A 25,358-nucleotide genomic window follows, 5' to 3' on the forward strand; every position below is an offset into this window, starting at 1 on the left:
AAAAGTAAAAAAATCAACATGTTTAAAATGGACGTACGGACATTATGGTAATAATTATAGAGTCGCTACGCTTTCTAAATCATACATAACTACTACAGGAATCACCATGCAAAGTTTGAAATCGATAGGACAATTCTAACATGCCTAAATTAACGAAAAAAGCTATTCGTTCCGGACGGACGGACCGACCCTAATAATAGAAAAGCTTCGCTATGAAAAACCAATACAGAAACCAATAATTTTCTACAATAAAATGTGACTATAATTTGTCACCTATTATATCTGTAAGTAAACGACTGGATCTTTCAAATTTTTCAGGAAAGCTTTGTTTTTGTATCAGAGAATTGGTCAACACTGTAACTTAAGACTAGTTCGTAAATCTAAGGTGGATTCTTAAAAAAACTTTTTGGCTCACTGCCTCACTAAAATTAATGAGGCTCGCTATAAAAACACTTGTGAAAAATCCTCCAAAATCTCATTAAAAATCTACAAAAAATGAACAAAATCTTATGTTAATAACCCTTTTATCATTTTATTTTATTTTTGTAGATTTTTTATGCGATTTTGAAGGATTTTTCACAATTTTTAGCGAGCCTCTCTAATTTTAGTGAGGCAGTGAGCCCAAAAGTTTTTTAAAGAATCCACCTTTGTTTTTTTTGACATAATTTTTGAAACAATAGAATTTTTACTCGTATTTTATTTTTGTTGTGGCAATGCTGCTTTTTAACTTACATTAGAGGATATGTCTCTAGAGGCTTCTAAGGGCAAATGATAGAAGGGTGGGTAACTGAACCTCCGGTTTACATTTTAGTTTAAAAAGAAATTTTTTTTATGATGTTTTTGCATGGGCGATTTCTTGGGAGTGTAAATATAGTTATAAAACTCCCCTAGACCAATGAGAAGCTTCACTGTAAAGGAGAACCATATCGTTCCAACGGTTAGTAAGAGATCCCACGATACACAGAAGACAGACTGACATCACGTTACTTTTATAGGATAGTATGCTTGCTGTCACTTGTCCTGAAGAATAATTGGATTTATCCTGCTATTATAAGAGATAGACGTTTGATTTTTCGTGAAGAGTCCTGTTAGGGTTGGGCCGGATATTGGAAATGGCCCGATATCCGGCAAATTACTGGATATCTTGTCGGGTATCCGGAATTAGAAATCAGCCGTATATCCGGTATCCGGATAGTTTCAATATTCGGTAGCCGGCCGGATATTGAAAATAATTCCTGTTACAATCAGCATAAAGTCAAAAACCTAATTTGTATGTATGTTGGTAATGCTATGTATTACGTCGAATTTTTATTTAAAAACTCTGTATTTGTTAATGTCTGTCGGATTTGTTACGCTTCGCTTTTATAGATGTTGTCAAACTTGTTAAAGGCGAAGCTTTTCTATGATTAGGGTAGGTCCGTCCGTCCGCACGTCCGTATAGCTCTTTTTGTTAATTTAGGCATGTTAAAATTGTCCTATCGATTAAAAACTTTGTATGATGATTTCTATAGGAGTTATGTACGAGTTATAAAACAAAGCAACTCTATAATCGCTACCAGAAAGTCCGTACGTCAATTTTAAACATGTTGCTTTTTAACTTTTTTAACAACAAATTTTTATATGATAAAATTATTCGATTGGTATGATTTTTGGAATACTGATTTCTAGGAGGACAAAGTACATTGTTATAAGCGAAGCATCTCAAGTCTTAAAAATGTAAGTATGTCCTTAAACAATATCCTGCATGCAAGCAGTTTTTTTTCTTACAAATTTACTTACAATTTTGTTTCGTACGACTTTAATATACATTTATATTTTGATTATTCAGTTCTGACACTCTACTCAATTGTTAATGTTCATTTGTCCTACCGTTTCAGAGCTTCGCTTTTATAGATGTTGTCATCCTTGTTTTTGTATAAATATAAGTTGTATTTCTTAGAATTGCTAGATATAGCTTATCTTTGTCAAGGAAACAAGAAAATTCTTTGAAAATGTTTGATTACATAGTGATAAGAAATATTATAAGAAAAAGTTTTTTGTCTTCACATAAAACTTGGAAAATACAGATCAGAATTTGTTGTACTTTTCAGAGAAGCTTTATAAATATCTTGGGATTTTAGATTTTAGAATTTGTCAGAGACAGAGGGGACAATAAATGGGTCACTTTCGTGGTAACGCCCCTTAAGGAGCGTTTCTTCGTATTTACACAGTAGCTTTTTTCCTATTTCTAGCCCCTGTGGGGGGCTCTAACCCTGCGTGGCCTATTGCCTAACCCTGCGGGGCAGTCACCTAACCCAATATAACCTGACCTAACATAACCTATCAAAAGCAATTTTGAAAATAAGTCGAATCGCCCCTTAAGGGGCGCTGTCTCGAAATGGATTATATAAATCAAACATAATAATAGTTATTTCTTTCATCGTATTATAAACGGCTTTCCGCGGATATAGAAAGAACAATTATAAGATTAAAACTAGTTTTAATCTTATGATTGTACATTTCTATATTCGTAGAAAACTGGATATAATACGATGCTAGACATAGTTTTTTCGTATGGATGAGAACCGGTTCCTATCCACCGGATTCGAATGAATACGAGAAAATCCTATAAAATTTCTTAGGCTAGCAAATGAGTTCGGGATTCTTAAGCCTTACACATTACTTTATATCAGAAGAATGCAAAGGAAAACCCGCGACCGTGGCTCAACACGTAGCGCACTCGCTCGTTGTCGGGGAGGTGATAGGTTCGAATCTCGGCTGAACACCGCGTCATTACTAAAGACGTAAAAATGGTTTCTACTACTGCTATGTCAGATGCGCGACATTAATAGTTAGAGTAGGGGGAATGCTTTGGCTTAAAACAGGCGCAACTCATTACCATGCACAGTTAGGACTTCTCTGCAACCCCCCTCCAAATCTAGCATTAATCAATTCTTAATTAATACCTCCCATGGCATAACGTACGGACATACTGCCAAACAAAATTTGTTATAAAAAAAGATTTCCTACTAAAAGGAAAAGTAAGCCTTTTTTAAAAAAAAAGATATTATTAACCATCTCAAGTTTTTATGCATTTAATATTATGTAACCCAAAAATGCATGGAGTCTTTCCTATTGCGTTGGATATAAAACAGGGACGACAACAATCATGAGTAGCTAAGCACAAGACAAAAATGGATGGACCTACGGTCAAAGTGAATTATATAGCAGATGTTCAGTGATCATAAATCAAAATAAAGAAATAGAAAATTGCAAATCCTTTCAGATATTTGATATTAAATTTTGAATTTTTTGGGTATAGTAACTTTCGCGGCAACGACTCTTAAGGGGCGTTTCGTCGTAATTTAATTGTAACTTTTCCCCTATTTCTAGCCCCTGCGGGGCCAATTGCTCAACCCTGCGGTGCAATCACCTAACCTAACATAACCTAAAATAACCTATCAAAAGGTACTGTGAAAATACGAATAAACGCCCCTTATGAGGCGTTGTCACGAAAGGGACTATACCCCATTTTTTAATAGCAGCCGGAGAAATTACATTTCTCCCAACGCGTTACGAATTGACGGTCAGATAAATTGAATTATATAGTAGCTTCTCTACAAATAATGTGTGGTATGCGGCAGCTCTGGACCATGCAGAAACCAAGACATTATAGTGATGCTACGCACCTAGTTAAATCCTGTTATTCTACAATTATGAAGCCACCTGAAAAGATGTCAGATAACGGTACTGATTTTATCTCTCAGTTGTCCTGCAAATGGAGGGAGGGGTGTTACCCCTCCCTCTCCCATCTTAAGCACCGGAACCTTCCCCTTCAACCACCAAGTTATCAGCACCACCTCAACCCTGAGGATAAAGGATCTAAACCTGCCCCCACACAGACTGTTGTTGTCACAAGTAATCATCAAACCTTCCCTCTTTAGTACACAGACCTACCACTCAACCCCTCTATGCTTATCTACCTATTGTGCTGCTCCATGGGCTATCCTGCCTGCCCCAGACAGGGATAGCCATCTACCTAACCATTGCAATTATCTATGTTTTACTGTATGATTTATCTTTAACCATCTTTATTCCTAATCCATATGTATTTATATTATGGTTAACTGTATTCTTAATCCCCCCCACCCTTTCCAGGGATGGGGAATCATGATTGCCCAAACTGACTATTGTATATGTATTATAATGCTTTTATGTTATGATCATTTATTCCTATCCATGTAGTTATTGTTTGTTGTATATAGCTTTAGTATCCTTTACACCTTCAATAAAGTGACAACTGAAATAGATGTTGATTCTTGTCTAGTGAATGCTAGAGAAGCGTAGCTTCTCTATAGTAAGGTGTCCACGTCTGTTCACACTGCCGTAGTCTTTATTCGAACTCTGGTGTCTGCCATTTACCCTAGGCGGATACCACAACTTTGGTGACAGCTGTGTGAGATTACGGCGAACCACAAGTGTAGAGCAGACGCGTATCTGAGGCTAAGGTACTCCCAGCAGTGAATCTGGCAAAACTGACGCAAGCAACCTGAATTACCCACCCTGGACAGCAAAGTTTAACTCTGCATCCGGCAGTTGTGGAAGCGAGACAGCGAAATTTGATGAATAACCGCGAGCAGCGCTGATATCTAACGGAGAATTGAGCGCCAAAAGGGCTGAAACAGGCCTGCGGACCGGCTGAAACAAGCCAAATAAGTGTAAACGGCTGAAAATAGGCCAATTTTACTGCAAGAGATAGCAGGATCCGAACCAGTGGCGCTAGCAGGACGGGACATTCCCTGCCGCCATCAGCTGGATTTGGATAAGCGGCGCTAGCAGGACGGGACATTCCCTGCCGCCAATAGGCTGAAACACGCCACATAGCTGCAAGCGGCGCTAGCAGGACGGGACATTCCCTGCCGCCGATAGGCTGAAACATGCCACATAGCTGCAAGCTGCGAGCTAACATACGAGTGTAGTGCACCAGAACAGAGAAAAACTACGTCAACTCCGAGTATCCTGAGAGGCTACAACGCAGCCACCCATCTAGAAAACAGATATTATATCACATTTTCAGGGATTACCACCCTAGTGTGATGGCCAAACAATAGATTTATGAGCAAAGCTTGGCAAACAAATTGTTGTGTTGTGATAAATCTAAGAATAGAACAGGCTTGGATTATTGTGTATTGTGATAACAGCTAAAAATAGAACAGAGTTGGTAAACAAATCTGTTATGCAATTGTGATAAGGACAGAAATAGAAGCTAGATGTAACATAATAAAGACCCTGATATACAATCAAAACAATCTCAAGCCCACAGCACAACCACAACAATACACCCCTTATTCCAAGGGAAGGGGAGGGGCCCCTCTCCATTGAAGGCAAATACAATCAGGGTGATATAATAGATAAACCTAGGATTAAGAAGAAAAGGCCCTATTACACCAGCACACAGTTACCCCCCCTCCCTCACAGGGGGAACGGACGGAGTTACCCCCGTCCCCTCACGCGCTTCCCCCTTCCTACCCACACTAGACTAAGTCCGTCTGTAGTGTGGGGCTAGCGATCGGACACACAGAGCGCCATTCACGGATAGCGCAACAGAGTGCGGAAAATATCATAAATCCAACGGACGAAGCGGACCAATGAGAGAGCGAGTTGAGGGGTGAGAGCGCGTTTTCCCCGTGTGCGCGGATTTGACGGCGCGGACGCTTTACAAGGACAGGAGATTCCACGCACACACACACACACACACACCCACACAGGAGAGGGGCCATTCTATAGCATACATCAGAGATATTTTTTAGGAGAAAAACTTGCAAGCTCCTCCCTCCCTGTCTACAGTGTGATAGGGAAAACTAAACCAGTTCCTTAAACCCGCTCAGACCCTCAACATCTTCCTAGCCTGCCAACCCTACTTCAAAGCTGAATGGTTAGTGAAACAAATATATGTATATATAAATACCCAAGTGATAAATAAGGTTGTTTTTTTTGTATCATGGGTACAAGTAAGTGAATACTAACCTCACCAAACAACACTGGAAACTGATATGATAACTGAACAAAAGTACGCCCACCCTGTGGACATAGCCTGACTTGCTGCCCCACACTGGGCAGTGGTGGTGTGTACCTGGACCATCGACCTTCATAGTTGTGAACTATATACAGAGGAAGCGTGATTTTTTTTGAAGCAAGGAGGAAAAGCTAGCTAGCTCTGGGGATATTCCTATACACGTATATATATATATATGGGCGTGTAGCCATGTATATATATAGATAACCTACCTATCCATATATCCACTAGCGGATACGCTCCTAGAGACATCTGTGATACCTAACATATTCCCTGTTACCTTTAAGCTAAGATCCGCTGGTTGCCACAGAAATCAAGAGCTATACTGGAAAGGAGAACAACTCAGGCTCAACAGTTAAACAAGACGCTGGCACCAACAGACCAACCCCCTACTACTTATCATGGGGGCGCGCCAGCCACAGAAACTCTTGAGCCAGGAGGACCGAGCCTACAGCTACGTGGACTACCACCCTAATTACACAGCTATAGTATTTATACTAGGGGTGAGCCGGCTCGAACCTCCTTGCGGTGCGGCTACTCTACTCTGCTCCTATATCTACAAGATACTGCTTCTGTTATTACTTTGGCCTACTGTGTCGAGTACAGTGAACATCAAACACATGCCAGGTCACAGACCCCTGGTCCCTGAGATGCCCTTGTCTGGAAGGGTGACTGAATGTCCGCTGCACAGCTCCTGTTCAGTTGGTGCTCAACGTACGAGAAATAGCAATACTGGACTGGGGGTTGCTGAACCTGTAGGTGTCCTCCTGGGGGTGTTGAACGATGCAACTGAGCCTAATGAGAAGGTGACAAGCTTCAGAGACTTAGTGGCCAGCCCCAAGATGGACACTACTACCAGAACTGAGATTTCAAAGGGGCCCAGCCCTAGGGCCAGTACCACCTGTTTCTGGGGTGGAAAGGTCCTCCCTGGCACTGGCCTCACCAATCTGGAGGATGGGGAGCTGTCCCAGGGGAATAGGCTCTTCACCCAGATGCCCGACGCGTACCTGGGGGTGGGGGAGCCGCCACCCAAGCCTCCCTGGGAGCCCCCAGGCCTGGAACGACTGGGGACCGGCCTAAGGATGGGGACTGGTGACCTGCTGCAGTGGAAGACTTTACCCAGCACGGAGAGAGCAGGGTTGACCAGCAGCAGTGAGGCTGTTCCCCCACATTCCAAGACCAGATGCCGCTACTCTGTTGAACCACTGCACATGTCCCAGCCAAGTTCCCCCATGCTGCTGAAGATGGAGGCCCACCAGGATGCAGAGCTCCAACTAGGAAAGTCAATAAGAAGGCCACCCCTTGCCAAAACCAGAACCACCGCAGGGGCTCCCCACCAGCCGCTGACGGAGCCTGGCAGGGACGCAATACTAGCTGGCATCTCTGGCCCAACTCAGGTGGCTATCAACAGTCTGCTGACAGTCCGGAATACAGTTCAGGCTACCATCAGTATGGCATCTTCTGGGCCTTGCTGGTCCACCTGTGGGTACCTGTCCACACACTGGCCACAGGTACCCCCCAGAGATCATAGCCCCCTTTCCGACTGGCACCATCAACAGCCTTTGCTACCAACCACCTGGCATACCCAGAGGCAGGATCCCTCATGTGGAGAAGCACCTGCAGAAGCTAAGGCCGAGGCTGGCCTTGCCACCCAGGGGAGGAGAGCCGCTGTTGGATGGAAGGAACCTGTGTGTATGGGGAGGAGGCTGAATGTAACCAAGGAGCCACCACAAGCAGCCCAGCACCGCCTGACCCCTAGTAGGGGAGACCCTGTTTGTCAGCTGGTGCCCCAACTGGAGGAGGAGAGACCTGGCAGGTTGATACACCCTGGGGAAGCCGGCCTGATGGGACCCAGCTGGACGAAGGGGCGCTGCCGCTTCAACGGCCACACAGCCGCCAAGTGTAGAACCGGTTGGGACCGGGCAACGAAGAAACACCAGGCCGCCCAACAACCTGCATGCAACCAGTCTGCCACCCAGGTCCACCTGGAGGGAGATGCCCAGCCGTCACCCCAACTAGCTGCCGCCGCTGGGGCCGCGGCTACCCAGGAGTCTGTGTCTCAGATTGGGACCATGGTGGCCAGGATCAACGTACTGGGAGGAGCGGCTGAACCCAACCGGGTTGGCCTGGACCTCAGCCGCAACCACAGGGGACCGGTGTCCGTAACCCCTGTCACCCCCAGCAAGAGCCGAGGGGCGCTACCCAGCGCCACCGGGACGGTGTACGGGGAGGCCCTGGCGGCCGCCGAGTGGGAGAGGCAAGAGGCGCTAGCCAGCGAGTCTGAGTCGATGTATGGGACGCCAACCGGCGTCGCCACCTGGAAGGAACGAGAGGTGCTTCCCTGCACCACCAAGCTGATGTCTGGGGCGACAACCGTCGCCGCCACCTGTGAAGACTGGGGGGTGCTATCCAGCGCCCCACGCTGGTGCCTGGGGCGACAACCGTCGCCGCCACCGAGAGACCTGGACCCCTGTGAAGACTGGGGGGTGCTATCCAGCGCCCCCACACTGGTGCCTGGGGCGACAACCGTCGCCGCCACCGAGATACCTGGACCCCGGAATGAGCCCGCAGCCCCAGAGGAAGGGGTGACACCCGTCACCCCCAGCCAGCCAGAGCCCCCAGCCAGCAGGGAGAGTCCAGCTGTCCCTCACCTTCAACTGCATCCAGCTGTCTACCTCCCTCAACCAAGCCAGGGTAATTGTATTGCACTGGTGTACCAGGAAGTTTGGGCTGGGCCAAACTTGCCTGCGCCCCCTGCATCTGCCCCAGGAGCCAGGGTATCAGCCATTACCAGCCAAACTGAAGAAGCTTTGACCGCTGCCTGGGGAGTAACACAACTAGATGCGCCAAGTGCCGAGCCTAACCATAGAAGTAGAGGATCCCCAACAATTATGTCTACCCAAGATGGAGACAATGTGCCTGGACCCCTTCAGGCTAGGGGAGGAAATCCGGAGCCTTGTGCCTCCAGTCCACTAGCAGCAGTGTCCGTGGATGGGCCTGTCTCCCAGCCAACTGGAGCGGAGCCACCCTTGCAGATCCAAGACAGCCTCCGGCATAAAGGGTGGACTGTTACCTTTCCCTACCCCGCAGGTCGGATTGCCATGCACCACCCTGCCAATGTCCAGAATGAGCCTGAAGGAGGCAACGCTCCTACAGTATGCCAACCACCACCTGCCCGCGTTGACAGAGACCCTGGAAGCCGAATGAACCTGACCAGCCCCGAGGGTGAAGAAACTGCGCCTGCATCCAGTAGCCAGCCTGCCAGCAGCAAGGTGACCAACACGATGGAGACCACCAGCCCAGTGGAGAAACCTGCAGAGGTGTACACCAGGCGGCTGTTGGTCCAAGCCCCCTCATGTGCTGTGCCACCCCTGGAGGTTGCCAGGGTGGCCTCAGAGGTACACATCCAACGGCCAGAAGATCCAACAGGACCAGCTACTCCAGCAGATATAGCCGATTCCGTTAGACCTGGGGAGGGCTGGAGTCCACCACCGTCCAGCAACTGGTATCCTGGCGGACCCATTCCACAAGGACAACAAACTGAAGGCCGCAACCACTGTCGGAAGTCTGGCGGTGCAGACAACCCCTCCAGCCTTCCGAGGGGAGAGTTGTGGTATGCGGCAGCTCTGGACCATGCAGAAACCAAGACATTATAGTGATGCTACGCACCTAGTTAAATCCTGTTATTCTACAATTATGAAGCCACCTGAAAAGATGTCAGATAACGGTACTGATTTTATCTCTCAGTTGTCCTGCAAATGGAGGGAGGGGTGTTACCCCTCCCTCTCCCATCTTAAGCACCGGAACCTTCCCCTTCAACCACCAAGTTATCAGCACCACCTCAACCCTGAGGATAAAGGATCTAAACCTGCCCCCACACAGACTGTTGTTGTCACAAGTAATCATCAAACCTTCCCTCTTTAGTACACAGACCTACCACTCAACCCCTCTATGCTTATCTACCTATTGTGCTGCTCCATGGGCTATCCTGCCTGCCCCAGACAGGGATAGCCATCTACCTAACCATTGCAATTATCTATGTTTTACTGTATGATTTATCTTTAACCATCTTTATTCCTAATCCATATGTATTTATATTATGGTTAACTGTATTCTTAATCCCCCCCACCCTTTCCAGGGATGGGGAATCATGATTGCCCAAACTGACTATTGTATATGTATTATAATGCTTTTATGTTATGATCATTTATTCCTATCCATGTAGTTATTGTTTGTTGTATATAGCTTTAGTATCCTTTACACCTTCAATAAAGTGACAACTGAAATAGATGTTGATTCTTGTCTAGTGAATGCTAGAGAAGCGTAGCTTCTCTATAGTAAGGTGTCCACGTCTGTTCACACTGCCGTAGTCTTTATTCGAACTCTGGTGTCTGCCATTTACCCTAGGCGGATACCACAAATGCACAAGTAATGGCTACACACAAAGAGGCCTGCAGAGGCCGGGGCCTCGAGAGAAATAGTGGTAGGGGGGGGGGGGGGGGGAGTCGAACGTTTTCTGTATTTTTTCGCACTTCTTAAGGATTTATAAAAATTAATAAACGGTATAATTTATCAATCTAAAACTTGGCTAGTTAATTATTATCGTTGTCAATCTGACAAAATTTTGATTAAATCATATTTTGTATTACGTAATTGTTCATTCAAAAAATTTCCTTAACATTAAGATGTAATTCTTGAAGTCTTTGCTTTGATTAATATGTTGATGCTTTCCCTCAAAGTGTCCGCAGAACACTAAACTACTCAAATAACATAAACTGACTTGACTTAAAGTAATGAATAACCAATGTGATGTCCTTGTGAATTACAGACCGGGGCGGGCAAGGTAAATTATATGCTGTATGCTCTTTAATTAAGCCTACCTTAACCATAAAATCATCACTCTATCTTAAATAGCCGCCCTAAAGATACCAATTGTGTTATGAACAGACGGATAGATAAAGTGAATTATAGAGTAGCACTGCAACTAAAATTTATTATAATTAAAAACAAGTTTTATTATGTAAGAGATTGAATAACAAATAACAACTATATACATCTTAAGCAAACAGAAATAGAAATCATTAATTAACAAGGATGACAACATTCATAAAAGCGAAGCTCTGAAACGGTAGGACAAACGGACATTAACACTTGTATAGTGTCAGAACTGAATAATCAGAATATAAATAAATAAGAGTCAAAGCAAAACTTCTTGATAAAGGATAATGTTTATGGACATACTTACATTTTAGGACTTGATTATAGAGTTGCTTTGCTTACAGTATTGTACTTTGTTGTCCTAGTAATCAGTATACCAAAAAAGGAACAATCGGATAATTAGATCACAAAAAAATTTGTTAATAAAAAAGTAAAAAATCAACATATTTGAAATGGACGTACGGACATTCTGGTAATGATTATAGAGTTGCTACGCTTTCTAAATCGTACCTAACTACTACAGGAATCACCATGCATAGTTTGAAATCGATAGGACAATTCTAACATGCCTAAATTAACGAAAAAAGCTATCCGTCTCGGACGTAAGAACGGACTGACCCTAATTAAAGAAAGCTTTTAACAAGGAACAACAATAATGATTCTGAAAAAAATTCAATTATTTAAGGTTGCAGGAAAAAATAAAAATTTAATTTAATTTTGAAATTTTTATTTCACCCAAATCGTGCTATAAAGAAAAAATTGATTAAAACATTCATTCATTTCAATATTACATAAGTATAAAGTGGAGGAATTTAGGTAATATTTGAATGAAAATGAAAAAAAATCTTTGATTTTAAGGGATAAGAAAATGGACAATAAAATGCATCCCCAATGATGATAAACCTAATTAACTCTTCTATAGATTAAAATTATAGCTTATAAAGTATGATGCTAACCAATCAAACTATACTAAAGTTTTTGAACCAAAGAGTAAAATAAAGTCGTTAAAAAACGTTGGGTACCAGTGTAATAATGTAAAGTTTTCATAGTAACCAATGCTATATGGCAGGAAGGGAGGACACAATGAACCGCAAATCATGATGGTATCCAAAGTTTTAAAAATGTTGTTCTATTATTTATCAGCTTAAAAACTTTGGGTACTTTTATTTGACCTTGATTTGTTGGTTCAGACTACAGAAGGGGTAATTTTGTTTATCATCATTGAGAATGTGCATTATCGTCCATTGTCTTATTCCTTTGATCCCTGGCAATATGGGAAAAAATGACACAATATATTAAAATAACAACAAGAAATTAACAAGAGTAACAGGGTGCACAGGAGTTTAACAAATGCAAAAATATTTTACAAGGAAAGTCTTTAGAGATATTAAATAAGTCTTCTTTGAAAGGTATATACATTATTTTAAAATGAATGATTTGAACTTTAAAATGAAAAAGATTCAAATTATAAAAGTAAAAAAAGTGAAGTTTTTTTTTATATATTATGCAATTATTGAAAAAAAATAAGTTAAAGTGTAATAACCAAAGTATCAAGTTCAGTTGTTGTCTCATCATTGTTCCTTCCAACAGTTGTTGTATCAAGAAGGATGTTGTTTTTTGTTGTTGTTGTTATTTGATTATCATCTTCTTCATCCTCTAGCTCTATACTGCCACCATTTCTGTCAGCGTTTATTTATTTATGCAAAATTCATCAAGGTTTATTGTTTAAAATTCAAATGAATTGTTTGAAAATGGTCCAGCCCATAGTTGGTAAACATTGAAATTATATGCAAAAATAAGAACTTGTCAAAAGCTTTGTCTAGATCATAAAACATGAATGAATTATAAAATACTATCTTTTGATATAGTCGATTACATTATTAGTATACATTGAGTTTATAGGTTTAGACTATGTATTCTTTAATTATTTTGATAAAAAACATGAGAATAAATAAATTTTACTCTTTGTTTTGGAAAAACATACAAAAGTGTAAAACATTATAAATCATAGAACGATTTTTGAACCTTCAAAGCTACAGGGTAATTAGTTCGGTGGTTTCCTCAAAGTACATAGTCTAGCACAAACACCTCACCTCAATTATTTTTAAAAAATAGAAAATGAAGATTTTTTCGTGTTTGCATTTTACCTAGTCCTCGCAAGGGTTAGTCATAGAAAATATACCACCCACTAAAATTTCAATATTTTATATACTTAAATGTGATTCTTATATGATTAAACATAAAAAATAGTATTTCTAACTAATACCAAAATCGTTTTTGTAAATCTTCTCTGAAGGTTTCAAAAAAAAGTTATATAACTGTTCAGATAGACTCCAATGAAGAGAAACTTTTCATTAGAAATCTAATTTAAGATCTGAAGAGTTTATTCGAATAGAAATTGACATATCATCAAATATAATGATACCTTTCTAGCTGATTTGACACTAATTAAACTTTAATTTTCTTTAAATCTATTAGAAGGGTTTTTGTATGTATAGATCTATTTAGTTCCCAAATTTAAAACAAGGACAAATGAAGCGTAGCAACAACAAGCTCATAATATAAAAAATATTCGCCTTTTCATGCCAAAATATGTACACTTTCGAACCAAAAATATGGCCGGATCGTTTCTACACTGTTTTACTATTGAATGATTTTAGTATCCAAATCTTCTGAATCCATTCTAAATCTTTAATCTTAACCAATTCTATAGTGACCGACCATTGGACTTTAGATTTAAAGTAGATGTGCTCAAATAAATATAATCCTGAGTTGGCTGCGAATAAAGCTGTTCTTTCCATAATAGGCTCCAGGTAGTTTGATGGATTCAAAGCCGGTCATCTTTAGTATTTCATCCATGTAAGCAGAGTCATATCTATAAATAAATATGTATAGATTGATAGATAAATAGACATAATATAGACGGGGTAAAGAATAACGCAACTTTTGCTGTTCTGGTTGAATTTAAAGGTTTTGGAGGGACGATTCCACAAATACCACTACATGTTTATTCTTCTAGCAGACAAAGCTCAATAACAATTATCAACACGAACACTAGAAAATAATAAATTTATATAGAATAAGTTTTTATGTTTTGGTCTAAAAACTATTTTCCATTATTGCTTCAAAGCCAATTATTATCCCCTGGATACGAACCAGTTCTCACCTATACTGAAAAATCATGTATAACATCAAATAACAGACAATTTTTCATGAGTATTAAAATAAAAATCTTATAAATATTACCAGTTTTGTTTCCCTGGGCCTTTGTTGCTAAAAAAACTGGCTTTAAACTTATAATTTTCTATATTAATGTCCGTGGAAAGCTGTCTAGGATACTCTGCGAAAAAATAACTATCACCTGTCCATAACATTATTAGTATTCTCAATGCTGGTCTCAACATGTTTCTGCATGTCCATTTCCATTGCAGACTTCATGGCAGATTTCAAGGAATGCTTTGGCTTTGATGTTGTTGTGCTTGTTGTCATGGCCTAGTATTTATTAAAGAAAATATAAGAAGCTTTTAAAATTTTTTCCAAATCTTACCCAAACCTTTGTCCTTATGTTGTAAATAATAATTGAAAAATGAGTTGCTTCTGTTTTTGAGCCTAGGCATTTCATATTCATATATATATATATATATATCATGTATATTACGTTAAATTTTCTGGCTTGATTATTCCTTACTAGCTGCTATGTCCAAGAGGCCTCTAGAGGCCCTTGTGGAAGGAGGCGGGGGGGGGGGGGGGGGGTTGACCCTAATTCTCAGTTTAAGTTTTAAAATTAAAAATTAAAAAAAAGTGTTGGAGGGAGGTAAATTTCTCTCTCAGATGGGCGTGGTTATATGGGGCTTATTTGTTATAAAGCTTCATTGTAAAGGAAAACCATATCAGTCCAGTGATTAGCAAGATCCTTCCCCAGCCAGAAAGTAGCGTCACTATCGGGCTACTATAGCGCACGATATCGTGTAGCAATCGAGCACGAGTTCTTACGATATCGCTAAATAGTCGTCCAATGCACATCGACGATATGTTACGATAAATGGTCGAAAAGGTACTTAGAGCTGCGCGATACACCTACGAACTCGTAAGCGATATCGTAAGTATCGCGCGCGATGTCGTACCAAAATCGTAAATAAAAAGTACATTAAAAAATTTATTTAACAGCGGCGTGTAGTTTTAGGTAAGGAAATGGTTACGTAAAACAACAATATTCATAACATAAACTAATTGTACTTTCCATACAGAAAGAGAAAGAGAGAGAGAAGGAGTATCTCTGTGTTTCCTCTGAAATTATAAGGGTGATTTTCAATCTGTTTCCATTATAATTTTAATTGTGAGGAACTTGGAATTTCTTACATCATTTATCTTATTTTAATTGCCATTTAGACATTTTTGTACACTTGCTGTGGTTTAAAATGAAAACGATTAAAAAAAAAAAATTTTTCAATAAAAGACCATTAACACATTATGATATTATGTTATACCAGTTTTTAATTTATTTTGTTTGAAAACAGAAAGATTTTAATTGTCTATACAAAGTAATGTGAATACCTAGTGGCCAATTTATAAACTATATTTCTCACACAATGATTTTGAAATTGTTGGTTGTGTGTCTGTTTGTATGTGTGTGTTGACAAACATAAAATGCGAGATACATACGATAGTCACAATTTTTACTACAAATTCGAATTAATCTCTATAAAATTGTAAATTCGATTTTTGCTATAATATAGTAAATATCTCCTTACGATTTTCCTTACGACGTTTCTGGCTGGGTTCTTTACACACACATAGAAAGACATCCTATTACTTTGAACATAATTGTCCTTGTTTACTAATTATATTGTCTTTTCCTGAGCTTCTAACAGCTTGTATAGATATTTCTTGTTTTTCTTCATTTTAAACTTCTCATAGATATTTTTGCCCTATAAACACGAGAAATATTAATTTTACACGAGAGGTTTGGTGATTTTTTTTTATCAAGTATTTCTAAGATTTTATAGAAAAGAACATTTTTTTGAAAGTAGAGCTTCTATCAAATTTTGGTATGGCTTCTTAGATTTGGTGACAATACCTGCAGTAGCATGCAATACCCCCACACCCTTATTTTAGTTTGTTTATTACTTTAGGTCAAAGAAGATAAAGTATGGAATTGAAAACCTCAAATATATCTTGGAAAATTGAAGAATAGACAAGCTTAAAAATAGAATAGACGCGCAATAAAAAACTTATAGCCAACTTGAATTGTACCATTGTCTAGTCCAAATTTTTGTCCAAATATTTCTTTATCATTTTTTACTAAATTCACCTTTAAATTCAATTTTGTACAAGGTTTTGCACATTATATAAAGTTTTAATTGATTGAATGGTCGAATGCCAGTCGGTATGGCTTTCAGTAAATTATTAAAAATGGTATTAGTTTTAATAATATATAGATGGATAATTTCTGAAATCATGTTATTTTACTAAAAGCCATACTGACTTTTAGGACTTTCAAAAGTTCCATTTTTATTTCAGGCTAGTTAGGCAGAATCGTTTACCTGGATTCTATTCTATACTTTATTTTCAGGTTATGTTTGGCTATATTAGGTAATAGTTAGCCCTGCAAGAATAAGGCATCCCCGCATTAGGGCCGAATGGACGAACAGATAGACGCTAATTATAGAGTAGCTGCGCTACTAAATTTACCTTCATGAAATTAATGGAAGGCTTGGTATCTGTTTCTGTATCATCTGTTAAATCAATAATTTGGCCGGGATCTAAAATAAAAACACTTTAATATTAAGACCTTTATCTAAAAGTTCTAACCGTGTAAGTGGTATTATTAACATTGTGATGCGGCTTACATAACAGCAAGAGGTACTTTTGTAATGTCTCTAGTATGAATAAAAGTAGGACAGATTCGAACCCGTTACCCTTCCGCGTTCCTTAAGTTCTACTTTTTTATTCCTATTCACACAAAGGGCCTAGTTTAACTCAAAACATTCGCTTGCCCTTTTTTTTTGAAATACATTTGAAAAGAGAAGGGGTTAAATTCTTTTTTTTATTTACATTAGGTCAGGTAAGGTTATATTGAATACTAGGTAGTCCCACAGGGTTATGACTTCCCCCTCCCCCGCATATGTTAGAAATAAAAAAAAACTACCCACCCCCTTATTTTAAATTTATTTTAAAATAAGGGGGGAAAGAGCATTTTGGAGGAAAGTACCAAATTATCTAAATTATTTTAATAAAGACAACTGCAGAGAATCATTCCCTATTTTTACTAAATTATTAGAACATTCTAGAACTGTAAGATAACAATAACACATTTATCTGGTATTAAAGTTCAAACAAGGATGACAACATCCATATAAACGAAGCTCTGAAACGGTAGGACAAACGAACAAACGAACATAATGTAAGAACTGAATAAAAAGAATATAAATGTATAAGAATCGAAGCAAAATTGTAAGTAAATTTGTTGAAAACTGCTTGATACTGTTTATGGACATACTTACGTACATTTTTTAGGACTTGATTATAAAGTTGCTTCGCTTATAATATTGTACTTCGTTGTCCCAGGAATCAATATACCAAAAATTAATTAAATTAGATCATATAAAAATTTGTTGTTAAAAAAGTTTTAAAGAAACACGTTTAAAATGGACGTACGGACTTTCTAGTAACGATTATGGAGTTGTTTTGCTTTCTAACTCGTACCTTAATCCTATAGGAATCATCAAAGTTTGAAATCGATAGGACAGTTCTAACTTGAGATATCCGTTACGTACGGACGGAACAACCCTATTTATAGAAAAGCTTCGCTTTTAACAATAACATATTTATGTGACATTACCTATAGTTAAATAAATAGAAATTATGGAATTTTCCACAGGCTATGTTAAGACATCATAGAAGTTTCTAGAAGAATTATGATTTGTTTTATTTTATAATGTTCTAGAATACATAATAATTTTTTTTCCAATTTAAAGTTTAGAATAGTTATTTCTCGCATCGTATCATAAACAGCTTTCCGCGGATATAGAATGTACAATTATAATCTTATGATTGTACATTTTTATATTCGTAGAAAGCTGGATATAATACGATGCAAGACATAGTTTTTTCGTATGGATGAGAACCGGTTCCTATCCACCGGATTCGAATGAATACGAAAAAAGATCTTCTTCATAGAATATTCTGGAAGCTTCTGGAAACATACGGATCATAAATTGATAACAGTGTTGGAAGGATTCGAACACGTTACATCCCCATTAACATTGCAAATGTTACTTGATATCGTAATTTATACAAACTTTTAAAAAAATAAAAGGATGAAAAAAATTGACATAAGAAGATATGGAGTTTTTCATTGGTTATTTCAAGAAATCATAGAAGTTTCTAGAATTATACAGTTATTTAGTTTATAATGTTCTAGAAGACATTGTAATATTGGTTCAAATCTATTGATATTCTACAAATTTCTAGAAACTTCTAATTTATGAATAGAATATTCTAGAATCATATAGATTTTTATCTTAGAATTTACTTTTAACTAATTCACAAAGAGTATTGACATGTCAGAACACTTTTGAAATAATTATTATTATGGAAACTTCTGGAATCTGAATAACATTACATGGTTTAAATTGATATAAATGACTGTGTATCCCAGTTACCTCTCGTCAATTACCTCATACTGGCGGGACTGCAGTTAATGACACTTTTACGTTAGGCCCAGCAACCTGGGATGAATTAGGAGAGCTAATCTCTCCTTTTCTGTACTATCACCCCCGTTGTTCGTATTAGGTTAAGTAACACCAACAGATAACAAACTCTTTAATTGCACGACCTTTGTCTGAAAGTTTTAAATATTTTTTGTAATGTGTTGCGCCTATTTTGGGCCAAGGCATTCACCATACACATACTATTTATGTAGCGCATCTGACTTAGCAGCAGTAGGAACCATTTTAAACGCCTTTTGGGCCAAGATTCGAATCCATCATCCACCCGATGACATGCGGATGCACTACGTGTTATAAGCCACGGTCCCAGGTTACCTGCTGTTTCCAGCATCTCATTGATCTCATCCTCATCCATATGCGGCAGGTCAGTGAAGTCCTCAACATTTCTCTCCTCAGAAGTCTTGCTGTCCAGAGCTCCCTCCTCAGTGTGGATCTCCTCTTCTATCTCATCATTGGTGGCGTCAGCTGTGTTGGCAGAGTCTCCTCCTCCAGTTGTTTTCAGGAAGAAGCTTTCATAGCTTGGATTACCACCTAAGAAAAAAATATTGATTAAATGATGTAGTGGCGTGCACAGGGTTTTGTAAGGGGGGTGTACTCAGGTGTTATATAACATTGAAAAGGATTGTGTATTTGTAGAGGGAAGGAACTCTAGGGTAGAAAGGCGTTCAAGCTTTTTTATTTGGGGGGGGTATTCACCCCTTTACCCTCCCCCTTGAACGTCCTTGCTAGGGTGGTGTATCCAACCCTCTTAATTTTGCTAGGAGGTTGAATATACCCTCTTCAAACCATGTTGCTTCTTTATATCCTTTTGATATATGGATTTTAAACTGAGCTGGATCTTTAAATCATTTTAGTGGTGAGGCAGATCGGGGTGAGCCAACTTTCCACCAATGAGAGCACAGCATTTTATGAAATGCCGCGCTGTGATTGGCTGAAATTCGGCTCACCCCAATCTGGCTCACCACTAAAATGATTTAAAGACCCAGCTCAGCAAATCTTTTTTTGTTTTCTAAACATATATGTTTCCTTGTGAAATAGGTTAAATTATACAAGTATCTCTTAGTTGAATCTTTTTGTTTTAGATAGTATAGACTTTTTTGTATTAACCAACTTTTCTTATAAATGACGATGACAACATCCATAAAAGCGAAGCTTTAAGATCAGAATGAAGAACAAACATAATTCTAATCTACATAATGATAAGTATAATACAAATATACTGTGCTGTTTAAGGACACACGTAAAGTTTTAGGAATTAATATTAGAGATGTTTCGCTTTTTAACACTGTAACTTGTTTTCCTATTATTCCAAAACTTAGATGAATAAAATGAATATCATATAATAAACTGTTTTCAAAAAAGTTAAACAAACTTCCTAGAAACGATTATAGAGTTGCTTTGCTTTTTAAATTGTACCTAGTTGTTACAGGAATATCTTTTCCATAAGACATCCTTCATATAGAAAATCAAATTTGTATATACCTGTCAAATCAACAAAGTGTGGGAATGCACTGTCCAAAGTGATGGCAGGTTTCAATTTTAAACTCCCAACAGGATGAGGGGTTGGATCCTGATATATGTAAAATCCTTATATAAAAGTAACTGGCTGGACAACACTCTAAGGAAAGGAAATGGGGATTTAACCAATCAAGCCTTGACTTAGAAGGAAAGAGAAAACCAGGAAGACTAAAAACAACCTGGAAAAGGGAATTCTTAAGTGAACTGAAAAATGAGGAAATGTCATCTTTCATCAATGCCTCTTGATTTGCCAAATCCAAAGAAGATTAGAAAACCATTGTGCGTAGCCATTAGGGCGGGTTCATATCGGAATTAGACAAAGAGGGAATATGCAACAGATAAAATTAACCTTAAAAACATTTCTGACCGAAAAAGAATTTTAAGAAATTGAGTTTTAGAACGCGACCACTGAAAAATATATTTCATTACTTATTAATATGCAAAGACGACATTCAAATTTTTTTTTGAATCAGAACTATGGCTTCATGGTGCTCCCTGGAAAGGCCTTGAGGAGCTGAATCAGGAACTTTTGTCCGTTTCAAAATATCTCGTTCCTAGCCTTAGAAATCACTAAAAAAAACACAATTTTTTAAGGTTTATTGAGAATTGTCTAATTTGTAGAGGTTTTTTAGTTTTTCTCAGGCTAGGAACGAGATTTTTTGAAACGGTCAAAAGTTCCTGATTCTACTCATCAACGCCTTTCCTGGGAGCACCATGAAGCCATAGTTCTGATTCAAAAAAAAATTTGACTCCCATTTACAAATAGCTATACAATTGAATGTCTGGTCGTCAGCGGTTTTAAGACTTAGGATAAATTTTAAATCATCCAGAGGTGTATTATACTCATACAAATCATTTGCAGATCCCCGCTTTGGCCTCAGAAAAAAAATGTCCAAAATCGACCCACCCTAGTAGCCATGCTCTTCAAAGAAGAGATAACCGGCAATGATAAAAGTAACTGGGTGTCTGTCAGTATGAGTGTGTCGACTTCCCCACATTCCTTGATTACCCCAAGAAACCTCTAATGGGTAGGAAGAGGAATATGAACATGTTTTTGTTTTTTCAGATTCTATGTCCAAAATTTTATTTATTTTTAAAAAATCTTTCCATATTGATTGAACCATTGAGAAAAAGCCCCTTTTTCTTGTTTTTAATGGCAAAGCTTTTTATACAATCAGGGGTAAGTGCGGACGTTAAAATTCTTCCAGGACAGTGTTCATAGGACATGAGACAATTCAAACTTCCTTATTATTTAATTTAAATAACTAATCTATTTATCTATCTATCTGTCTCTCTAATTATAATTGTATATTTGCTAACATATGATCTATTTTTCTTTCTTTCTTCTCATTGTCCATCTACATATCTTGTGTATCTAAATGTTCAGAACTCACCTTTAAGAAAGGATACTGATCATTAATATGATTATCACTTGTAGTGGCGGGGAAATGTTGAAACATCTGAGTACAATTAAAATTTTTGTCTCTTTAGTCCAAGAAAAGTTGGCGTTTTCCCTCAAAGTTCCTCGTTGAGCACAGGAGGGGGGGGGGGCGGGTTTTTGATATAGATATGTTTTTTTTTTAAAGCATGTTAGGTTAGATTAGGTTATATTGGGTCATGGGTAGCCTCTCAGAGTTAGGGTTACGCAGGTGTGGAACCTGGAGGGGTTAGGCATAATAAGAAACTACCCCCCCCCCCCCCCCAACCTTATTTTTAATTTATTTAAAGAATAAGAATAGGGGGGACCGGGGGGGGGGGCAGTGCTCGACAGGCTTTTGAGGGAAAGTACCAAAAAGTTTTAAAATCTAAAACTGCCTTAATTTGGGTTTCAGTTGAAGTTTTCTGTTAAATGCATTTAAATGTTGAGGCAAAGTTAATTTTCCTGGTGTTTAGGGTGGTGCGGTTCCGGGAGGGGCTTGGCTCCCCCCGTGTGTGGGTGTTCTGGTAGTACATTCAGAGGACTGGGGGGTAACACTGAAAATAGATAGATACATTAGATAGAATTGTATTGAATATTCAAGTTAAATAATTAGATTCTTAGAAAGTCAGATGAATTATGAACAGATGGATAGATAGACTAATGAATTGATATATATACAGATGGATTATGAACAGATGAATAGATAGACTAATGGATTGATACAGATGGATTAGGAGATAGACAGATAGATTGTTTGATAAACAGATGAATTGATTCTTAAAAGGATGGATTAATAGATAGACAGATAGAAAGATAGATAGACAGATAGATTCGTAGATAGACAGATGAATTGATATATAGACAGATGGATTGATAGATAGACAGATGGATTGTTAGATAGTTAGATGAATTGATAGATAAACAGATGGATAGATTGATAGATAGACAGATAGATTGATAGATAGACAGATAGATTGATAGATAGACAGATAGATTGATAGATAGACAGATAGATTGATAGATAGACAGATAGATTGACAGATAGATTTATAGATAGACAGTTAGATTGACAGATAGACAGATAGATTGATAGATAGACAGATAGATGGATAGATAGACTGATAGAATGATAGATAGACAGATAGAATGATATATAGACAGATAGATTGATTATTAAAAGGATGGATAAATAGATAGACAGATAGATTGATAGATAGACAGATGAATTTATATATAGACAGATGGATTAGGAGATAGACAGATAGATTGATAGATAGACAGATAGATTGATAGATAGACAGATAGATTGATAGATAGAGAGATGGATTGATAGATAGACAGATAGAATGATAGATAGACAGATGGATTAATAGATAGACAGATAGATTGAAAGATATACAGATGGATTAGGAGATAGACAGATAGATTTATAGATGAACAGATGGATTGTTAGATAGACAGATGGATTGATAGATAGAGAGATGGATTGTTAGATAGTTAGATGGATTGATAGATAGAGAGATGGATTGATAGATAGAGAGATGGATTGATAGATGGTCAAATGGATTGTAGATGGAGAGATTAATAAAAAAAAGACAATTACATAATTAACAGATGGATAAATAGTTGATTAGAACCTGGAACATGATGGGGTGCATGAACAGGAAGGCCATGATGCTTGACTGCAGGTAGGACACCATGGAAGTCAATGTCCTTGTGTGGTTCTAGTGGAGGCAGGTTGGAGGCAGGCTGATCAGAAAAACATAATTTTTGTTACATTTACTACATTAAAAGTTTTTACTTAAAATAAAGAAATATTGCATCTTCAAGTTTTAGTTTTAATCATAGCCTTTTTTAAAAACTTACAGGGAAGAAAAGGAGACATTTGATTGAAATTACACTGGTACCCAAAGTTTTAGACCTGTATTATATTATTCTTCAGGTGGGGTAATTGAGGAGGTATGTCAATTTATCGTCCATTGTCTTACCCCTTAAGATCTCTAGGATTATAAGGTTAAAAAGTTATTTTGTATATAAATAATCCAGACATGTACGGACGTGGATCTTTCTATAATAGTTCAACCCAAAAAAGTTTCTTAAAAGAAATAAAGTCTAAAAAATATTCGTACATGAGCTACACTGAATTTAAAACTGATATAAAAATATAAAAAAATATGTAAAAATGATTTAAAAATTATGTTTTCCTTGTATCCATTTGGAGGTGGGGTGTTATAACCCAGACTAATGGCATTTGTGGGTATCTTGTACTTCAATCCTGTCAGTTTTAGAGATTTTTTCAACATTTGCTCTTAATAATCATACACCAACTTAAAATTTACAACTTTACTAATCTTAATTACATTTCATTTAACTTTTTTATATAAATCAATAAATAGTAAAACACAAAAAATATGGATGTACTTATGGACAAATTAAAAATCACGAAACCTTTCAAATATGTTCAAAATATGCTTTTTTTTATCTATATTTTTGTAGCATGACTAACAGACCAACGGTAAATCAAGTAAACTATAGTATACTAGATGCTTGTTGATACGGTGAATCTTCACAAAAATTTCAGCCTTCTATCTGAAATAACAGCAGAGAAAATCTTGTTTCCCCTACCGTAGCCAACGGACGGACTTATAGATAGATAGACGGGCATTAAGAATCATAGATTAGCTATGCTACTAATAATGAAGTATATAAGTAGAACAGCATTATTATAATTTACCGCATACGGGCGAGGTTGCTGTTCTTGACACTGTAACGTCAGGTCCAACAACCAAGGATATCTAAGGAGTGCCAAATTTCCCGGGGTATTAGGTTAAGCAACACCCAACAGACAGCCAACTCTTTGATTGCACGACCTTTGTCTTAGAAGTCCTAACTGTGAATGGTAATGGATTGCGCCTATTTTGGGCAAAGGCATTCCCCATACTCTAATTATTAATGTCGCGAAAGCATTACTCATACTCTAATTATGAATGTTGCCGTTTTTAACGTCTTTAATTGTACCGTGGTGTTAAGCTGAGATTCGAACCTCCCCGACGACGAGCAGTTGCAACATAGATTTATGACCGATTAATAAGTAGTAGCGCATCTTAAAGTTAGAAATTATAAAAAAAGATACTTTAAATAATCTCTTTTCCTGTCATATAATTAAAAATAAACAAGGATGACAACATCCATAAAAGCGAAACTCTGAAATGGAAGGACAAACGAACATCAACACATGTAGAGTGTCATAACTGAATATTAATGGATAAGTTTATATGTACAAAATTGTAACTAAATTTGTTGCAAAACTGATTAAATACATGGTCCGACGTTTTTATGACTTGATTATAGAGATGCTTCGCTTATCACATCGTACCTTGTTGTAATAGGAATCAGTATTCAAATAATCAGATGAATAGGATAATTTTAACATACAAAAATTTGTTGTAAAAATAATAAGCTTGTTTTAATGGACGTACGGACTTTCTGGTATCAACTATAGAGTTGTTGCGCTTTCTAAGTCGTACCTCACTGTCACAGGAATCAGCATACAAAGTTTGAAATTGATTGGACAATTCTAACCTGTTTAAATTAACGAAAAGAGGTAACTGTAACGTACGTACGGACGGACGGACCGATCCTAATTATAGAAAAGCTTAGCTTTTAATATTATATAAAACATATTACTCTAAATAAT

At 38.0% G+C, this 25,358-nt stretch overlaps 1 protein-coding gene and 1 long non-coding RNA gene across 2 annotated transcripts; both read right to left on the minus strand.

Annotated features, from left to right (window-relative positions):
• Nucleotides 1–13,725: 13,725 nt before the first annotated feature.
• On the minus strand, nucleotides 13,726–14,482 carry LOC145315045 (uncharacterized). Its single transcript, XR_013877931.1, has 2 exons — nucleotides 14,355–14,482; nucleotides 13,726–13,868 (listed from the first exon to the last, which is right to left on the minus strand). It is a non-coding gene; the product is annotated as an uncharacterized LOC145315045 (long non-coding RNA).
• Nucleotides 14,483–15,834: 1,352 nt separating this feature from the next.
• On the minus strand, nucleotides 15,835–23,936 carry LOC145312952 (uncharacterized). Its single transcript, XM_080152163.1, has 8 exons — nucleotides 23,866–23,936; nucleotides 23,299–23,410; nucleotides 22,124–22,215; nucleotides 21,636–21,701; nucleotides 20,206–20,293; nucleotides 19,039–19,254; nucleotides 16,685–16,755; nucleotides 15,835–15,921 (listed from the first exon to the last, which is right to left on the minus strand). The coding sequence occupies exons 4-8, from the start codon at nucleotides 21,699–21,701 to the stop codon at nucleotides 15,835–15,837; spliced, it is 528 nt and encodes a 175-aa protein (XP_080008289.1). The 5' UTR covers nucleotides 22,124–22,215; nucleotides 23,299–23,410; nucleotides 23,866–23,936.
• Between the last annotated feature and the right edge of the window lie 1,422 nt (nucleotides 23,937–25,358).

Source organism: Acartia tonsa, chromosome 3, assembly GCF_053477335.1.
Source record: "Acartia tonsa isolate MP-2025a chromosome 3, ASM5347733v1, whole genome shotgun sequence".
Lineage (NCBI taxonomy): Eukaryota > Metazoa > Arthropoda > Copepoda > Calanoida > Acartiidae > Acartia > Acartia tonsa.

Bases quoted from the DNA above. Each gene is read 5' to 3' on its own strand.
- LOC145312952 (XM_080152163.1), bottom strand. From the start codon at position 21,701: ATGTTTCAACATTTCCCCGCCACTACAAGTGATAATCATATTAATGAT. The intron at 19,255-20,205 runs GTATATACAAAT...TTTTTTTCTTAG, and splicing joins ACACTTTGTTGATTTGACAG to GTGGTAATCCAAGCTATGAA. The intron at 16,756-19,038 runs GTAACCTGGGAC...TTTTTATTTTAG, and splicing joins TGAGATGCTGGAAACAGCAG to ATCCCGGCCAAATTATTGAT.